The following is a 17,356-nucleotide window of genomic DNA, read 5'->3' on the forward strand; positions in this document are numbered from 1 at the left end:
ACAGAGGCTGGACAGACATCTGTCTGAGGTGGAGGTCTCCTCCAACTCTAACATTCTATTATTCTATGATTCTATGAGTGATCATTAGAACTACAATTCTACATCACTGCAGAATCCCTGTCTGCCCAGCTCTACCCCCTCTTCAACTCCTTACCCAGCTGCTCCGCTCCTCCGTTCTGCCAGTAGGATTGTAGTTCTAATGATAACTCATGCAGGGAAAAGAGACTCCTTGTTTATACATAGAGCTTAGAAGAATTCAGGTAGTCAGTTTTTAATCACGTTATGTCATAGACTTAATGGAAAAGAGAAGAATTAACTAGGTACAAGGGCAAAATGAGCAATTGTAAGTACAAAGTTCCATATAATATAATGACTGCGATATATTAAAGAGATTGTCCACTACTTTTCGATTGATTACCTATCCTTAGGATACAACCCTACATGCAGGGTCCCACGCCGTAATCCATCTGTGCAACATTTCTTCATCAGCGTGTGTGATGGTGACCGCACACGCTGAGGCACAGGGGAGAGTAACTCAATGCAGCGAGCAGGCTCCTGAATTGTGCTGAGCTCACTGAGCAGTGTCCTGTCACTTAATGAGCTCATTGCAGAAAAGGGGCCCGCTCACTGCATCGAGTCATTCTCTTTTGCTGCTCGGTGTGTCCAGCGTGCCAGCTAGTCCAACCACGCCCCCACCACTGATTGGCTGCTTTCTGTCTATGCACAGTGTGGGCGGATTTATACCGAGCTCAGCATTCTGAGCACTGCTAGATCTGCAGCAGAGAAAACAGTGATTGTATCAAACCTGCACAAAGCATACCTGTAAGTGATACATCGCTGGAATCAGGCTCTCAGCTTCTACATCATGCTGCTCTCGAATTACATAACAAAAACCTGCTGTGGATTCCCTTTAAATTTGCATTTTCTTTTTCAAGAAGAAACACTTGTACAAGTGACAAGTTGCTTCTTTTTCTACAGGCCCTTTTTTCTACATGCTTATAGCATGTGCACTAAAGGTATTTTTCTCATTGAAATGAACAGGAAGCTTATTCCAAGAGTATCTTGAATGTGGGTTTTGAAGCAGAATCTGCGTGAATTTCTCCTAAATATGCCAATTGACTTCTTTGTTAGTATTTTTTATTTCAGTTAACTTTTACCATTCTTTTCTTAAGAATATCAACACTTTGACAAATTAGTGAAAATCTAATTATTTGGCAGAAATGAAGAAAGCGACATTTGTAATTTTATGATTTACCGTGATGAGTTCTGATATATGAGCCCAATTTCGGGTAATGTTTTCACAGCCTACCTTAAAAGTAATTAAGATGCAAAACACGAATTCCAAATTGCTGAAGTTTGTGTGATGTAATTAACTTTCCCCCGGACTCCCACACGTACTTAAAGGAAAGGGCACAGAAGTTTGAATTTCCTGTCCTGACTTTTGGACTCGATGATAAAAGGAATGTGCGGGATTCTTGTTTCTTCCGTGAACATTTTATGGCTGATCCAAAAAGCAATTACCGGACTAAATTTAGCCTGATGTGAAAACACAGCAGAGAAAGTCAGTTGTGAGCAAATTTGATGATGCATACACTCTTAATGCTTTTTCACAGCATGCTGAACACCTGCTCTGCAGATGTTCCCTATTAAACCAAAGTCCATTTAAAGGTGCATCCTTTCTGACTCTGAAAAGAAATGTGTTTTCACAAAAAAAAAACTCTAAACTTTTGCTCATCTTTCACTAAGGCCTCATGCACACACAGCACCACACTATTCCATGTGCTGCCATATACAATGGGGAAAATAAGTATTTGATACACTGCTGATTTTGCACGTTTTCGCACCTACAAAGAATGGAGACGTCTGTAATTTTTATCGTAGGTACACTTCACCTGTGAGAAACAGAATCTAAAAATAAAAAAACAGAAAATCACATTGTTTGATTTTGAAATAATTACATTTCATTTTATTGCATGAAATAAGTATTTGATCACCTACCAACCAGCAAGAATTCTGGCTCTCACAGACCTGTTAGTTTTTCTTTAAGAGGCCTTCCTACTCTGCACTCATTACCTGTATTAATTGCACCTGTTTGAACTCATTACCTGTATAAAAGACAACTGTCCACACACTCAATCAATCACACTTCAACCTCACCACCATGGCCAAGACCAAAGAGCTGTCTAAGGACACCAGGGACAAAATTGTAGACCTGCACAAGGCTGGAATGGACAACAGGACAATAGGCAAGCAGCTTGTTGAGAAGGCAACATCTGATGGCCCAATTATTAGAAAATGGAAGAAACACAAGATGACTGTCAATCTTCCTCTGTCTGGGGCTTTTTTTTCCTTGTGTTCCATATTCCTCCTTATGAAATTAGAGGCATATAAAGGTACATTACGGCCCTATTGACTACGTTGGATGTTGCATTACAGCCCCATGCAAACTCCAAGGTTACAGCCCTGTGCCTTAAATTGGCCCATAACAGACAGCAGACAGTCACATACACTGTATGTCCTGTAAATAATAATACAAAATAAAATAATATTACAGCAATTAAAGGGTTTTAATGGACCCAGCTGTTGAAGACCTATTTTTAATTTTTTTTGAAAGTTCAAAATCATGCTCTCCACCCAAGTGCATAACAATGTAATGGTGCCACCAAATAAGTGAACAAGGATGTGGTCTTTCACAGCCCACTCGCAAATGAGAAGGGCCCCCCAATAAACCTTTCCCCATCCTCAGGACAAAAAGGCCATAGTGTCAGGGATTGGTGGCACACCATCACGGAAGCTTAGGGAGAGCCAGTCCTACTTTGAGCTTCCACCAGCGCTGCCGCCCCAGAGGAGCTAAGATCGCAGTCTAATAGTAGTCTGTATGTAATGGGAATGCAGTGAGGGATAGAACAATAGTGCAATACTAACCAGACTTTGAAAATTGTAAAAAAAAAAATGAAAAATGTAAAATTTCCTCCATCTTAGCCAGAAAGCACGTATTAAGGGTGTGTACTTAAAAAATGTGAAAGAAAAAGTGTGTGCAAATGTGCTATGAAACTAGGTTGGGGTCCAACACTGAGTGAGTACAGGCATCCCAGGATCACAACTGTTTGGGCATTTTGCACCTGAGGCTGTCAAACTTAGCAGACCTAAAGGCTTCATTCCTGGAGGTTGGGGTTACTTGACTGGATAGCAATATAAGCCACGCAGCGTACATCCTGAAGCTTCCACCCAGTGTACATTGTATCAATCTACTACAGCAACTCAGTGCTATCTACCAGTTCAAAAGATGCTACACTTGATCTTAGTCAAAAGTCAAAAAACCAAGAAGCGAATTTATATCAGATCTGTAGAGGTCAGACACCTGTCTCTGATCAGCTTATACAGTGGTGGCCAAAAGTATTGGCACCCCTGCAATTCTGTCAGATAATACTCCGTTTCTTCCTGAAAATGATTGCAATCACAAATTCTTTGGTATTATTATCTTCATTTAATTTGCTTGCAAGGAAAAAACACAAAAGAGAATGAAGCAAAAATCAAATCAGTGATCATTTCACACAAAACTCCAAAAATGGGCCAGACAAAAGTATTGGCACCCTCAGCCTAATACTTGGTTGCACAACCTTTAGCCAAAATAACTGCGAACAACCGCTTCCGGTAACCATCAATGAGTTTCTTGCAATGCTCTGCTGGAATTGTAGACCATTCTTCTTTGGCAAACTGCTCCAGGTCCCTGATATTTGAAGGGTGCCTTCTCCAAACTGCCATTTTGAGATCTCTCCACAGGTGTTCTATGGAATTCAGGTCTGGACTCATTGCTGGCCACCTTAGAAGTCTCCAGTGCTTTCTCTCAAACCATTTTATAGTGCTTTTGGAAGTGTATTTTGGGTCATTATCCTGCTGGAAGACCCATGACCTCTGAGGGAGACCCAGCTTTCTCACACTGGGCCCTACATTATGCTGCAAAATTTGTTGGTAGTCTTCAGACTTCATAATGCCATGCACACAGTCAAGCAGTCCAGTGCCAGAGGCAGCAAAGCAACCCCAAAACATCAGGGAACCTCCGCCATGTTTGACTGTAGGGACCGTGTTCTTTTCTTTGAATGCCTCTTTTTTTTTCCTGTACACTCTATGTTGATGTTTTTTCCCAAAAAGCTCTACTTTTGTCTCATCTGACCAGAGAACATTCTTCCAAAACGTTTTAGGCTTTCTCAGGTAAGTTTTGGCAAACTCCAGCCTGGCTTTTTTATGTCTCGGAGTAAGAAATGGGGTCTTCCTGGGTATCCTACCATACAGTCCCTTTTCATTCAGATGTCGACGGATAGTACAGGTTGACACTGTTGTACCCTCGGACTGCAGGGCAGCTTGAACTTGTTTGGATGTTAGTCGAGGTTCTTTATCCACCATCCGCACAATCTTGCGTTGAAATCTCTCGTCAATTTTTCTTTTCCGTCCACATCTAGGGAGGTTAGCCACAGTGCCATGGGCTTTAAACTTCTTGATGACACTGCGCACGGAAGACACAGGAACATTCAGGTCTTTGGAGATGGACTTGTAGCCTTGAGATTGCTCATGCTTCCTCACAATTTGGTTTCTCAAGTCCTCAGACAGTTCTTTGGTCATCTTTCTTTTCTCCATGCTTAATGTGGTACACACAAGGACACAGGACAGAGGTTGAGTCAACTTTAATCCATGTTAATTGGCTGCAAGTGTGATTTAGTTATTGCCAACACCTGTTAGGTGCCACAGGTAAGTTACAGGTGCTGTTAGTTACACGAATTACAGAAGCATCACATGATTTTTCAAACAGTGCCAATACTTTTGTCCACCCCCTTTTTTAGGTTTGGTGTGGAATTGTATCCAATTTGGCTTTAGGACAATTCTTTTTGTGTTTTTTCATTGAAGACAAATTAAATGAAGATAATAATACCAAAGAATTTGTGATTGCAATCATTTTCAGGAAGAAACTGAGTATTATCTGACAGAATTGCAGGGATGCCAATACTTTTGGCCACCACTGTATCTGGTGCCACAGCAACAAAAAGTATGGTGCATGCAGAGTCGGAACGCCACTGCTCTGTATTCTGTGCATCAACCGTTCTTGGGTATTGCAGCTCACATCGCATTCACTTCGATGGGAGCTCAGCTGCAGTACCCAAGAATTGCCACTATGCTTTGTACGGAGCTGTGGTGTTCCTGCTCTGTTCAATTTTATTGTGCGGTTTTGAGGTGTCAGACCCCACCCATCTGATATTGTTGTCCTAGCTGTATGATAAGACATTGAAGTGGTTGTCTACAGCTCGAACAACCACTTCTCAATCAGCATGTTTGTCCCCAATAAAATAACAACAATTATTCTCACCTTCGGTACCAGCACCATTCCAGTGGTGTCAGCACTTGCTCTCCCGGGGATCACGGCACATTGTTATGTCACGTGATCCCTGCACCCAATCAGCACTGGCTTCACGCTCTCTGCCTTCGGATGTATCAAGAGGAATCAAGCTGGAATGGCGCCAGCACCAGAGGTGAGTATAAGTGTTATTATTTTACTGAGCGGCAAACATAGAGATTGAGAAGGGGTTGTCCGAGTAGTGGACAACCCCTTTAGTATGTCAGTCCTGGACAACCTCTTTAAATAAAATGCAAAAAGGGGCAGAAGTAATGACTCAGGCAAAGTCAGAGGCTTGCCTGTAATCAGTTATGATTTTTGAAAAGTAATATGGCTGAAAAGGGGTAAAAAAGAGATGAAAATTAAAATTTTTATTTTAACTAAATAATTTTAAAAATACATGTACTGCATTGAACTATACTTTTGTGCGCTGCACAAATAATTCCCTAATGCCTGAAAAATTTCCTTTCATTGAAAAAAATATCTTGAACATAACATCTGACTACACATTGAGGCTATGAATACGACCTATGATGGTGAAACGGTGCAGCACAGTCTGCGTACGCTGATATATTCTGAACGGCTGCTGTTCAATAATCCATGATGACCACTACATGATCGGAGTCGATCACAGAGAATATTTTGGAATTTTCATGAAGACTTGTGTAAGAACTGAAGTGATGTTGCTGATATCAAACATAACAGATACTGTATTTACTGATTTTTTTGAGCTTTCCTGGAGTCAAAAAGTTGAGAACTCATCATTTTGTACTATTTTCTGACCTTAAATAAGTAAAATTATATTGGTATACTTTGCAGTTCTTACTATCTTACAATTCTTACCTAGTTGAAGAGACATTTAAAAGACATTTTAAAAGGTCACGGAAATATTGGTGTTACGTTTTTAAGGAAACCTGTCAAATTCGGCTTATTATGATCTGAATCTATTTTTTTGGGATACAAAAAAAAAAGATCTATTTAGTCTTTACAAAGGCTAAGAAATGGGAAATGTACAGTGTTCAGGATTCTCATCATTACCCAGATTGGAGATTGGCTATGAAGTCCCAGCATTTATATTCCTTTCAATGGGCAATGTGTAATGCTATGTTTCGCCTATGTTTCTCCTCTGGTGGAGCTGCAGAAATTAAACATATTTTGACAAGTGCCTGTATAGTTCATCGTTGGTGAACATCTCAATAATAAAAATGGTTTCTATGTTTCAATAGTTAATTTTTGATAAGAATTCATCTTTTATTTTGTCTTTTAAAGTGGTTTAAGGCTTGGCACAATCCCTTTTTTGTTAAATGGATCCCTTGATGTTACTAGGTATCCAACTACTGGACCCTCAACAATTAACAGTAAGAAAAACTAGTAGTGTTCAATTACCCTACAGCGCCTCCACAGGAGAAATTAAGCATTACACAATGCACCTATGCACACCTATGTTTCTCATTGGTTAGAGACTGAAAACAAACCATGTGTAGCCTAATTCTGCATTCATACTCACTTTCATGGATCCAATACTTCTTGTAACCTGCTGAATGTAGCAGGTACAAGACAGATAGAAGGATCCGACTACAGGTTTTTTTTTGTAGTCTGTTACCATGGAAACACATAGGTCTTCATTGGAGCTGTATACACAAAATGCATACACAAAAAATAATTGAAGCAAAGCTTAGATACATCAGAGCTATGAAGATAAGTTAGATTTGAAGGTGGAGAAAGCCATTATAGTTTTTTTTTAATTTACTGGCAATAACTTTAACATTTAACCATCTGGTCCATATTATGGAAATTTGGGAACAAAATCATAAAAAAAAGTTTTCATTTGTGGTGCAGATTTTATGGGATTACAGTTCGAAGAAAGTTTTGGGTGTACAAAAATGAATGTTTTGTTGTTTTTTTTCCCTTCCTTTTAGAGAGTGATTTTCAACATTGTGAACTTCAGCAAAACAAAAAGCCTTTACAGAGATGGCATGTCTCCGGTGGTCAAGTCAACAAGTCGTCCTAAATGGTAAGAAAAACATTTTTCTTTGAGCATGTGCAAGGTTTTATGCTGTATTTTTTAACAGTTTAGTATATTTGAATTGACCCAAAACAGTGATGACGCCACTGACCTCAACATCACATGCCAAGAAAAGCCGCAACACTGTTGTGGAAGAAGTCATGTTGGAGGAAAGGACAGTGGTCTTGTAATACTGTAGTGAAGACCTCAGCACCGAAGAAGACAAGAGTAGTAAATCTTACTACAAATAAATTTTATTTTGATCCGGAACCAAAGGAAAAACAATTACCGTCCAACATTTCAACCAACTGGTGTTTTTTTGTATCAAGGACATCTGTGTGGGATATTGCCCGGTAAGGAGAGTATTGGAAGTGTATGTAGACCACATATGGCTCCTTACCGACACTTAATACTCTCCATAATAGGCAATATCCCATGCAGATATCCTTGATAAAGACCAACTGTTGGTCGAAACGTTGGACGGTGGCTGTTTTTGTTAGTAACGTAGGTTGAATAAAGACCTAGGTCCATCAAGTTCAACCTTTCTCCCCCAATTGTACTCCCTACACTAACTTACTCGAACTAGGCCTTACAAATGTATTTTCATTTTTGTCATTACTGCACTATTACAATTACAAATTAACCAGTTTATAATTTTTTAATTAGTTTTATTTGAAAGCTGTTATAGTGACTGCCATTATTACTTCTTGTGGTGGGGAATTCCACAGCCCGACTGCTCTGACTGTAAAGAACCCTTTCCTGTTTAGGTGCCAGAATCACCTTTCTTCCACCCGTAATGAGTGCCCCCTGGTCCTTGATATAGTCTAGTCTTTGGAAGGAAAGTATAGTCTTTGTAAGGAAGTGCCAGATCAAAATAAAATATATTTGCAGTAAGATTTACTATTCTTGACCTCAACATCATGAGGGGTTTGCTAACCATATCACTCAAAATGCTACAATGTTAAATGCTTTTTTTTTCTATACATTCTACACAAAACTGGAAAATGGCAAATCTGATAGATTCTAGTAAATATACCTATATAACAATGGAGAGGAAACTCGGTTCATCACTGATCCGCATGTTTGTGCTGGTCATGGTGCTCCTTGTCTTTCATAGAAAAAGCACAACTCCAAAGATCTCTTTGCATTTCACTCATTTATAATGGCCACCTTTATATACTGTATGTAAGGTTTAATATTCACCAATGTATTTGCAGGTCCATATTGTATCTTGTATTCCATGCAATGCTTTTAGACTCTGGTATACCCGTATAGTTTTGAAGCAGAAAAGGCTTTAGGAAAACCCCGGTGGTGTTTTCCCTCAAGCGTCTCTTCTGATGTCTTCTTGGGCGTCTTTTGTGTCAGCTTTGCCGATGGCATTAAGCTCCATATATAATATAGCGGAAACAGCCAGAAGAATGGACTGGTCACTTCCTTTAGCCGCTTTACAGATTTCGAAACCTCAAGCTGTTAAAATAAGTTGTTATACAAAAGATGGAACATGTACACAGCAAGTCGTTTTGACATTGCTGTGCATATGTTCATTCTTATTGGCCTTTTTTAGCACTTTTTAGGTGGGTTGAAGGCGGAATCTTCCTGTAAAAGATGTTGGGTATACATACCCTCTGCACCATAAACAGAGACTAGTATCTTAAATGGTTTTGGTCCAATTACAACATTAGTAGTCAATGGTCACTGGACCAGAGCCCTGCAATCTTCCTCCTACCGACTGGCATACCCGTACTCATGATCTTGTGCCAGGCTTACTCTTACTAATGAAAAGAGGTATCAAGGATGCTGGCAGGTAGGCAGAGGTTCGCATGATCCTTGTTCAGCCGCCAAATGCTGCCGACATGGCAGTTTAGCCAAACTCCTGCGAATTTCTTTAAATGACACGTGATAGTTGAGGGGTCCTGTTACAGATTTTACATTGGAGTTCAGAAATGTCACTTCTTCAGGTTCTGTAGGACTTTCTGAACCCATGTTTTTGCCACTTAGGCAAGTTAAGCTATAATATAAAATGTTAATGAGTCTTGGAGACCTGGATTTCCTCTAAATATTTCCTGATTTTCTGCTTCTTTGACAACCAATGGTATGTACTGTATATATTATATTTTGCTCTTACAGAATGGAAGTTATTAAGAGGAAATAGAAAAGTTTAGTCACAGCCTTGCAGGAAACTGACAGCCTGTCTTTCTCTTGCAAAGTCGATTGAGCACAGATTTGCCGTACTGTCAGCTTTTGGAATAAAGTTTTTGATTGATTAAAGTGAGTTTAGTTGGGGCGGGGGGCGGATTACTCAATCCGATATGTCAGACCCAGCAACTAAGACAATCAGAAAGGCATAAGGCTAATTTTGCAAAACTGTTACCAAGCACAAAGCAAGTTGCTGTAGAAGCAGCTGACCTCTTAAATGATAAAGTTTGCAAATACTCCAGGTGGGGATGGCAAATACTATAACTCTTCACTATTAAGCAAACCCATTATTATGTTGGAGACATTAGTGCTATGGAACGAGATAATGTGTCATGAGTAACTGCTGACCACTCATTACCTGTGGTATTTTACTAGAGTCATATGAACAATCCTAATTAGTATTTGTAGAGTGGATCCTCCTTACAGGCCAGGATTAACAGCTGGAAATTAGTGATGAGCGAGCATGCTCATTACTCGAGATTTACGAGCATGCTCGGGTGTTTTCCGAGTATCTTCAGCATGCTCGGGTGTTATGTTTCAGTCTTTCCGTGCTCATGATTTGCGACTGTTTGACAGCTTTAATACATGTGAGGAATGCTTGTTCCTTAGGCATTCCTCAGATATATTAAAGCTGTCAGTCGCAAATCATGAGCACAGAGTGACTGAAACATAAGACCCGAGCATGCTGAAGATACTCGTCGAGTACCCGAGCATACTCGCCGAAAGGGTTAACAGAACATACTCGCTCATCACTACTGGAAATACTTGGTTGAAAACATTTAAAAAGTCTTTATCGGGGTGAATTGTTAAGCCTGTATAATGCAGAAAGGGGGAAAAGTGACCATTTCAATTCATCACTTCTTGTAAAGTCCACTTGACTTGAATATATTGAGCTCCACTGCTTAAACAAACTGTGATAATACTATATTTTGAGAGTACTGTATGGCACAATTAAGAAATATAAAGATGATATTGGGGACTCAGCTTTAGAATGAATAGATGCAACTTATGTAGAAGTCAGGACAGTGTCCATTGTGTGGATTTGCTATCTCTGAGTCTTACACTGTGAGCGAAATCCACTCTCTTCTATGCCTTTTGAACCCCAAATTAATAAGATTTATTTTATAAGCGACCAGGAAATCAATACTGCATAGCCTTGTATGGTGTATTCAGGATTTCAGCTTTATTAGCACAAGTAGGCAATTAAATAATGTCACAGACAAAGGAAAAGTTCCCTCTGAAATATGAGGCAATAGGAACTTTAGGGGCGTGAATAGAAATGTGAAACTTCTCCATCCAGCAGTGTTATTTCATCACATTGACACAGGAGCTATAAGACAAGAAGGAGGCCAGACACAAAATTAAACTTGTTCTCTCACATACGCACACTATTTTCCAGGTTTAGAAATAATAACCGTACAAAAGTCAAATTGTGCACCCCATCCCTGAGTAAGGTCTCCTCAAAAGACACTGAATCCTAGGACTCACTTCAAGAAAGATACGTAAGCCTTAAAGGGGGATTTTAGGGCATATAAATTATTGCTGAATATTTTTTTAAACTGCTTAAAAAAATTAGATTCATGATGATTACTGATCCCCTTCATGTTCTTTTCCTTTACTCACCCAGTCCATGCTCTGCTATATCGAAATACCAAAATTGTTGCTGACAGCTGCAAGAACAACACGTAGAGGGGCATTGTTGCATTGAAAAACCGCTCTTGGGACACTTAGGAGAAATTACTGTACCAGTGGTTCCTTGACCAAATCAATGGGTCAGAATACCGTACATTATGCTCTTTTTCAACACAACAACGCCAGGCCACATATTGCTTGGAATACTATGAGCAATCTGTGTGACTTAAACGTGCTACCATGGCCTGCAGCGTCTCCACACTTGTCTCCCATCGAGCACATCTGGGATGCCATTGGTCTGTGACTACTCAGGAGCTGCCAGCAGTGGATCTTGATGATTTGCCCTAGTGCATTCCTCAAACAACCATTAAAAACCTCAATGATAGCAGATGAGGCTATAAGTGCGGGGATTTCTGCACGTGGCGCTCATACTCCATTCTAAATAAATCGAGATGTTTTGAAAAGATTTATTTCCATTCTTTCATCATTTGCAGACCAATTTTTATAACTCCACAACTTTTCCTTTTTGGTTTTGCAATTTCAATGTTGAGGAATATATATACAGTACAGACCAAAAGTTTGGACACACCTTCTCATTTAAAGATTTTTCTATATTTTCATGACTATGAAAATTGTACATTCACACTGAAGGCATCAAAACTATGAATTAACACATGTGGAATTATATACTTAACAAAAAAGTGTGAAACAACTGAAAATATGTCTTATATTCTAGGTTCTTCAAAGTAGCCACCTTTTGCTTTGATGACTGCTTTGCACACTCTTGGCATTCTCTTGATGAGCTTCAAGAGGTAGTCACCGAAAATGGTCTTCCAACAATCTTGAAGGAGTTCCCAGAGATGCTTAGCACTTGTTGGCCCTTTTGTCTTCACTTTGCGATTGGGTTCAGGTCTAGTGACTATGGAGGCCAGGTCATCTGGCGTAGCACCCCATCACTCTCCTTCTTGGTCAAATAGCCCTTACACAGCCTGGAGGTGTGTTTGAGGTCATTGTCCTGTTGAAAAATAAATGATGGTCCAACTAAACGCAAAGCAGATGGAATAGCATGCCGCTGCAAGATGCTGTGGTAGCCATGCTGGTTCAGTATGCCTTCAGTTTTGAATAAATCCCAAACAGTGTCACCAGCAAAGCACCCCCACACCATCACACCTCCTCCTTCATGCTTCACGGTGGGAACCAGGCATGTAGAGTCCATCCGTTCACCTTTTCTGCGTCGCACAAAGACACGGTGGTTGGAACCAAAGATCTCAAATTTGGACTCATCAGACCAAAGCACAGATTTCCACTGGTCTAATGTCCATCCCTTGTGTTCTTTAGCCCAAACAAGTCTCTTCTGCTTGTTGCCTATCCTTAGCAGTGGTTTCCTAGCAGCTATTTTACCATGAAGGCCTGCTGCACAAAGTCTCCTCCTAACAGTTGTTGAAGAGATGTATTTGCTGCTAGAACTCTGTGTGGCATTGACCTGGTCTCTAATCTGAGCTGCTGTTAACCTTCGATTTCTGAGGCTGGTGACTCGGATAAACTTATCCTCAGAAGCAAAGGTTACTCTTGGTCTTCCTTTCCTGGGACGGTCCTCATGTGAGCCAGTTTCTTTGTAGCGCTTGATGGTTTTTGCAACTGCACTTGGGGACACTTTCAAAGTTTGCCCAATTTTTCAGACTGACTGACCTTCATTTCTTAAAGTAATGATGGCCACTCGTTTTTCTTTACTTAGCTGCTTTTTTTCTTGCCATAATACGAAATCTAACAGTCTATTGAGTACGACTATCAGCTGTGTATCCACAAGACTTCTGCACAACACAACTGATGGTCCCAACCCCATTTATAAGGCAAGAAATCCCACTTATTAAACCTGACAGGGCACACCTGTGAAGTGAAAACCATTTCCGGTGACTACCTCTAGAAACTCATCAAGAGAATGCCAAGAGTGTGCAAAGCAGTCATCAAAGCAAAAGGTGGCTACTTTAAAGAACCTAGAATATAAGACATAATTTCAGTTGTTTCACACTTTTTTGTTAAGTATATAATTCCACATGTGTTAATTCATAGTTTTGATGCCTTCAGTGTGAATGTACAATTTTCATAGTCATGAAAATACAGAAAAATCTTTAAATGAGAAGGTGTGTCCAAACTTTTGGTCTGTACTGTATATATATATATATATATATATATATACAGTTGTGTGCAAAAGTTTACATACCCCAGCAGAATTTTTCCTCTCTTGGCCCTGTTTCAGAGAATATGAATGATAACAAAAAAACTTTTTCTCCACTCATGGTTATTGGTTGGGTGAAGCCATTTATTGTCAAACTACTGTGTTTTCTCTTTTTAAATCTTAATGACAACCAAAAACATCCAAATAACCCCGATCAAAAGTTCACATACCCTGGTGATTTAGGCCTGATATCATGCCCATAATTTGACACAAATGGGTTTGAATGGCTACTAAAGGTAACATCCTCACCTGTGACCTGTTTGCTTGTAATCAGTGTGTGTGCATAAAAGCTGAGTGAGTTTCTGGGATCCAGACAGACTCTTGCATCTTTCATCCAGCCACTGACGTTTCTGGATTGTGAGTCATGGGGAAAGCAAAAGAATTGTCAACAAATCTATGGGAAAATATAGTTGAACTGTATAACACAGGAAAGGGATACAAAAAAAATATCCAAGGAATTGATAATGCCAGTCAGCAGCGGTCAAACTGTGATTAACAAATGGAAAATAAGGGGCTCTGTAAAAACCAAACCACGGTCAGGTAGACCAACAAAGATTTCGGCCACAACTGCCAGGAAAATTGTTCGGGATGCAAAGAAAAACCCACAAATAACATCAGCTGAAATTCAGGACTCTCTGAAAACTAGCGGTGTGGCTATTTCAAGATGCACAATAAGGAGGCACTTGAAGAAAAATGGGCTGAATGGTCGAGTTGCCAGAAGAAAGCCATTACTGTGCAAATGCCACAAAGTATCTTGCCTACAATACGCCAAACAGCACAGATACAAGCCTCAAAACTTCTGGTACAGGGTAATTTAGAGTGATGAGACCAAAATTGAACTTTTTGGCCACAACCATAAACGTTACATTTGAAGAGAGGTCAACATTCCTACAGTAAAGCACGGAGGTGGATCGCTGATGCTTTGGAGATGTGTGAGCTACAAAGGCACAGGAAACTTGGTAAAAGTTGAAGGAAAGATGAATGCAGCACGTTATCAGCAAATACTGGAGGCAAATTTGCACTCATCAGCCCGGAAGCTGCGCATGGGACGTACTTGGATGCTCCAACATGACAATGATCCAAAACACAAGGCCAAGTCGACCTGTCATTGGCTACAGCAGAACAAAGTGAAGATTCTGGAGTGGCCATCTCAGTCTCATGACATCAATATCATTGAGCCACTCTGGGGAGATCTCAAGCGCGCAGTTCATGCTAGACAGCCCAGGAATTTACAGGAACTGGAGGCTTTTTGCCAAGAAGAATGGGCAGCTTTACCATCTGAGAAAGTAAAGAACCTCATCCACAACTACCACAAAAGACTGTCAAGAGGGGGCAATACACGGTATTAAGAAATGGGGTATGTAAACTTTTGATCAGGGTCATTTGGATGTTTTTGGTTGTCATTAAGATTTAAAAAGAGAAGACACAGTAGTTTGACAATAAATGGCTTCACCCAACCAATAACCATGAGTGGAGAAATTTTTTTTTTGTTATTATTCATATTTTCTGACACAAAGCCAAGAACGGAAAAATTCTGCCGGGGTATGTAAACTTTTGAGCACAACTGTACACATATATATATATATATATATATATATATATATATATATATATGTATATATATATATATATATATATATATATATATATATATATATATATATATACACACTGCTCAAAAAAATAAAGGGAACACTCAAATAACACATCCTAGATCTGAATGAATGAAATATTCTCATTGAATACTTTGTTCTGTACAAAGTTGAATGTGCTGACAACAAAATCACACAAAAATCATCAATGGAAATCAAATTTATTAACCAATGGAGGCCTGAATTTGGAGTCACCCCCAAAATTAAAGTGGAAAAACACACTACAGGCTGATCCAACTTTGATGTAATGTCCTTAAAACAAGTCAAAATGAGGCTTAGTATTGTGTGTGGCCTCCACATGCCTGTATGGCCTCCCTACAATGCCTGGGCATGCTCCTGATGAGGTTGCGGATGGTCTCCTGTGGGATCTCCTCCCAGACCTGGACTAAAGCATCCGCCAACTCCAGGACAGTCTGTGGTGCAACGTGACGTTGGTGGATGGAGCAATACATGATGTCCTAGATGTGCTCAATCGGATTCAGGTCTGGGGAACGGGCGGGCCAGTCCATAGCTTCAATGCCTTCATCTTGCAGGAACTGCTGACACACTCCAGCCACATGAGGTCTGGCATTGTCCTGCATTAGGAGGAACCCAGGGCCAACTGCACCAGCATATGGTCTCACAAGAGGTCTGAGGATCTCATCTCGTTACCGAATGGCAGTTGGGTTACCTCTGGCGAGCGCATGGAGGGCTGTGCGGCCCTCCAAAGAAATGCCACCCCACACCATTACTGACCCACTGCCAAACTGGTCATGCTGAAGGATGTTGCAGGCAGCAGATCGCTCTCCACGGTGTCTCCAGACTCTGTCACGTCTGTCACATGTGCTCAGTGTGAACCTGCTTTCATCTGTGAAGAGCACAGGGCGCCAGTGGCGAGTTTGCCAATCCTGCTGTTATGTGGCAAATGCCAAGCATCCTGCACGGTGTTGGGCTTGAAGCACAACCCCCATCTGTGGACGTCGGGCCCTCATACCACCCTCACGGAGTCATTTTCTAACCGTTTGTGCAGACACATGCACATTTGTGGCCTGCTGGAGGTCATTTTGCAGGGCTCTGGCAGTGCTCCTCCTCTTCCTCCTTGCACAAAGGCGGAGGTAGCGGTCCTACAGCCCCCTCCACGTCTCCTGGTGTACTGGCCTGTCTCCTGGTAGCGCCTCCAGCCTCTGGACATTACGCTGACAGACACAGCAAACCTTCTTGCCACAGCTTGCACTGATGTGCCATCCTGGAGGAGATCCCACAGGAGACCATCCGCAACCGCATCAGGAGCATGCCCAGGTGTTGTAGGGAGGTCATACAGGCACGTGGAGGCCACACACAATATTGAGCCTCATTTTGACTTGTTTTAAGGACATTACATCAAAGTTGGATCAGCCTGTAGTGTGTTTTTCCACTTTAATTTTGGGGGTGACTCCAAATCCAGGCCTCCGTTGGTTAATAAATTTGATTTCCATTGATGATTTTTGTGTGATTTTGTTTTCAGCACATTCAACTTTGTACAGAACAAAGTATTCAATGAGAATATTTCATTCATTCAGATCTAGGATGTGTTATTTGAGTGTTCCCTTTATTTTTTTGAGCAGTATATATATATATATATATATATATATATATATATATATATATACAGTATATATATATATATATATATATATATACTGCCTATATATATGTATATAAATATATATATTTATATGTTTCTGCTAAGCAATGATGCTTTAAGTATACGTTTCTCAGTGTGCAATGATCCAAAGACTACAGTTATGAAAAACTAGGACATGAGACCTCGTAATGTTCAAATATTGAAGCAGAAGCCTGTTGGTTTGGTAAAATGGGAAAAATTAGATGGATTTAAAATTCCATTTATAATTTAGTACCAATTATTCATTGTTTGACATTATCTTAGAAACAGAGCGAAGGACTAAAACAAATATTTTCTCTAAGCTTCAGATGATCTGATATAATGTTCCGGCACAAAATGAGCACAGCATAAAAATACAGTTTCCTAGTGGAGAATTTAATGTAATTTGTTGTAGGAATACCAGGAGCAGGCACTAAAGGTCACTTGTGTGAGTACAAACCAATGGGGGACACTGCACTAGTCGCTGCATGCAGACGTTTCTATTTCCCTGAGTAGTAGATCCAGAAATTGAAGTTGGCTAAATAATGTGTAAACTTTTCTAAATGTTGCTCTTAAGCTTAAAGTCAATGTCCTTAAAAAAAACTCCAATATGTGCAAGTCAGAGCAA

At 40.2% G+C, this 17,356-nt stretch overlaps 1 protein-coding gene across 1 annotated transcript in view; it reads left to right on the forward strand.

Moving 5' to 3' along the window:
* The window catches only part of AGBL4 (AGBL carboxypeptidase 4), a 2,899,935-nt gene that overhangs the window by 915,852 nt on the left and 1,966,727 nt on the right, over positions 1-17,356 (forward strand). The window contains exon 4 of the mRNA XM_073642636.1: positions 7,306-7,400. Coding sequence (XP_073498737.1) covers positions 7,306-7,400 — 95 coding nt within the window. The remainder of the gene's footprint in view (positions 1-7,305; positions 7,401-17,356) is intronic.

This window comes from Phyllobates terribilis, unplaced genomic scaffold, assembly GCF_046119375.1.
Source record: "Phyllobates terribilis strain yellow unplaced genomic scaffold, ASM4611937v1 Scaffold_8__6_contigs__length_399053987, whole genome shotgun sequence".
Classification (NCBI taxonomy): Eukaryota; Metazoa; Chordata; class Amphibia; order Anura; family Dendrobatidae; genus Phyllobates; species Phyllobates terribilis.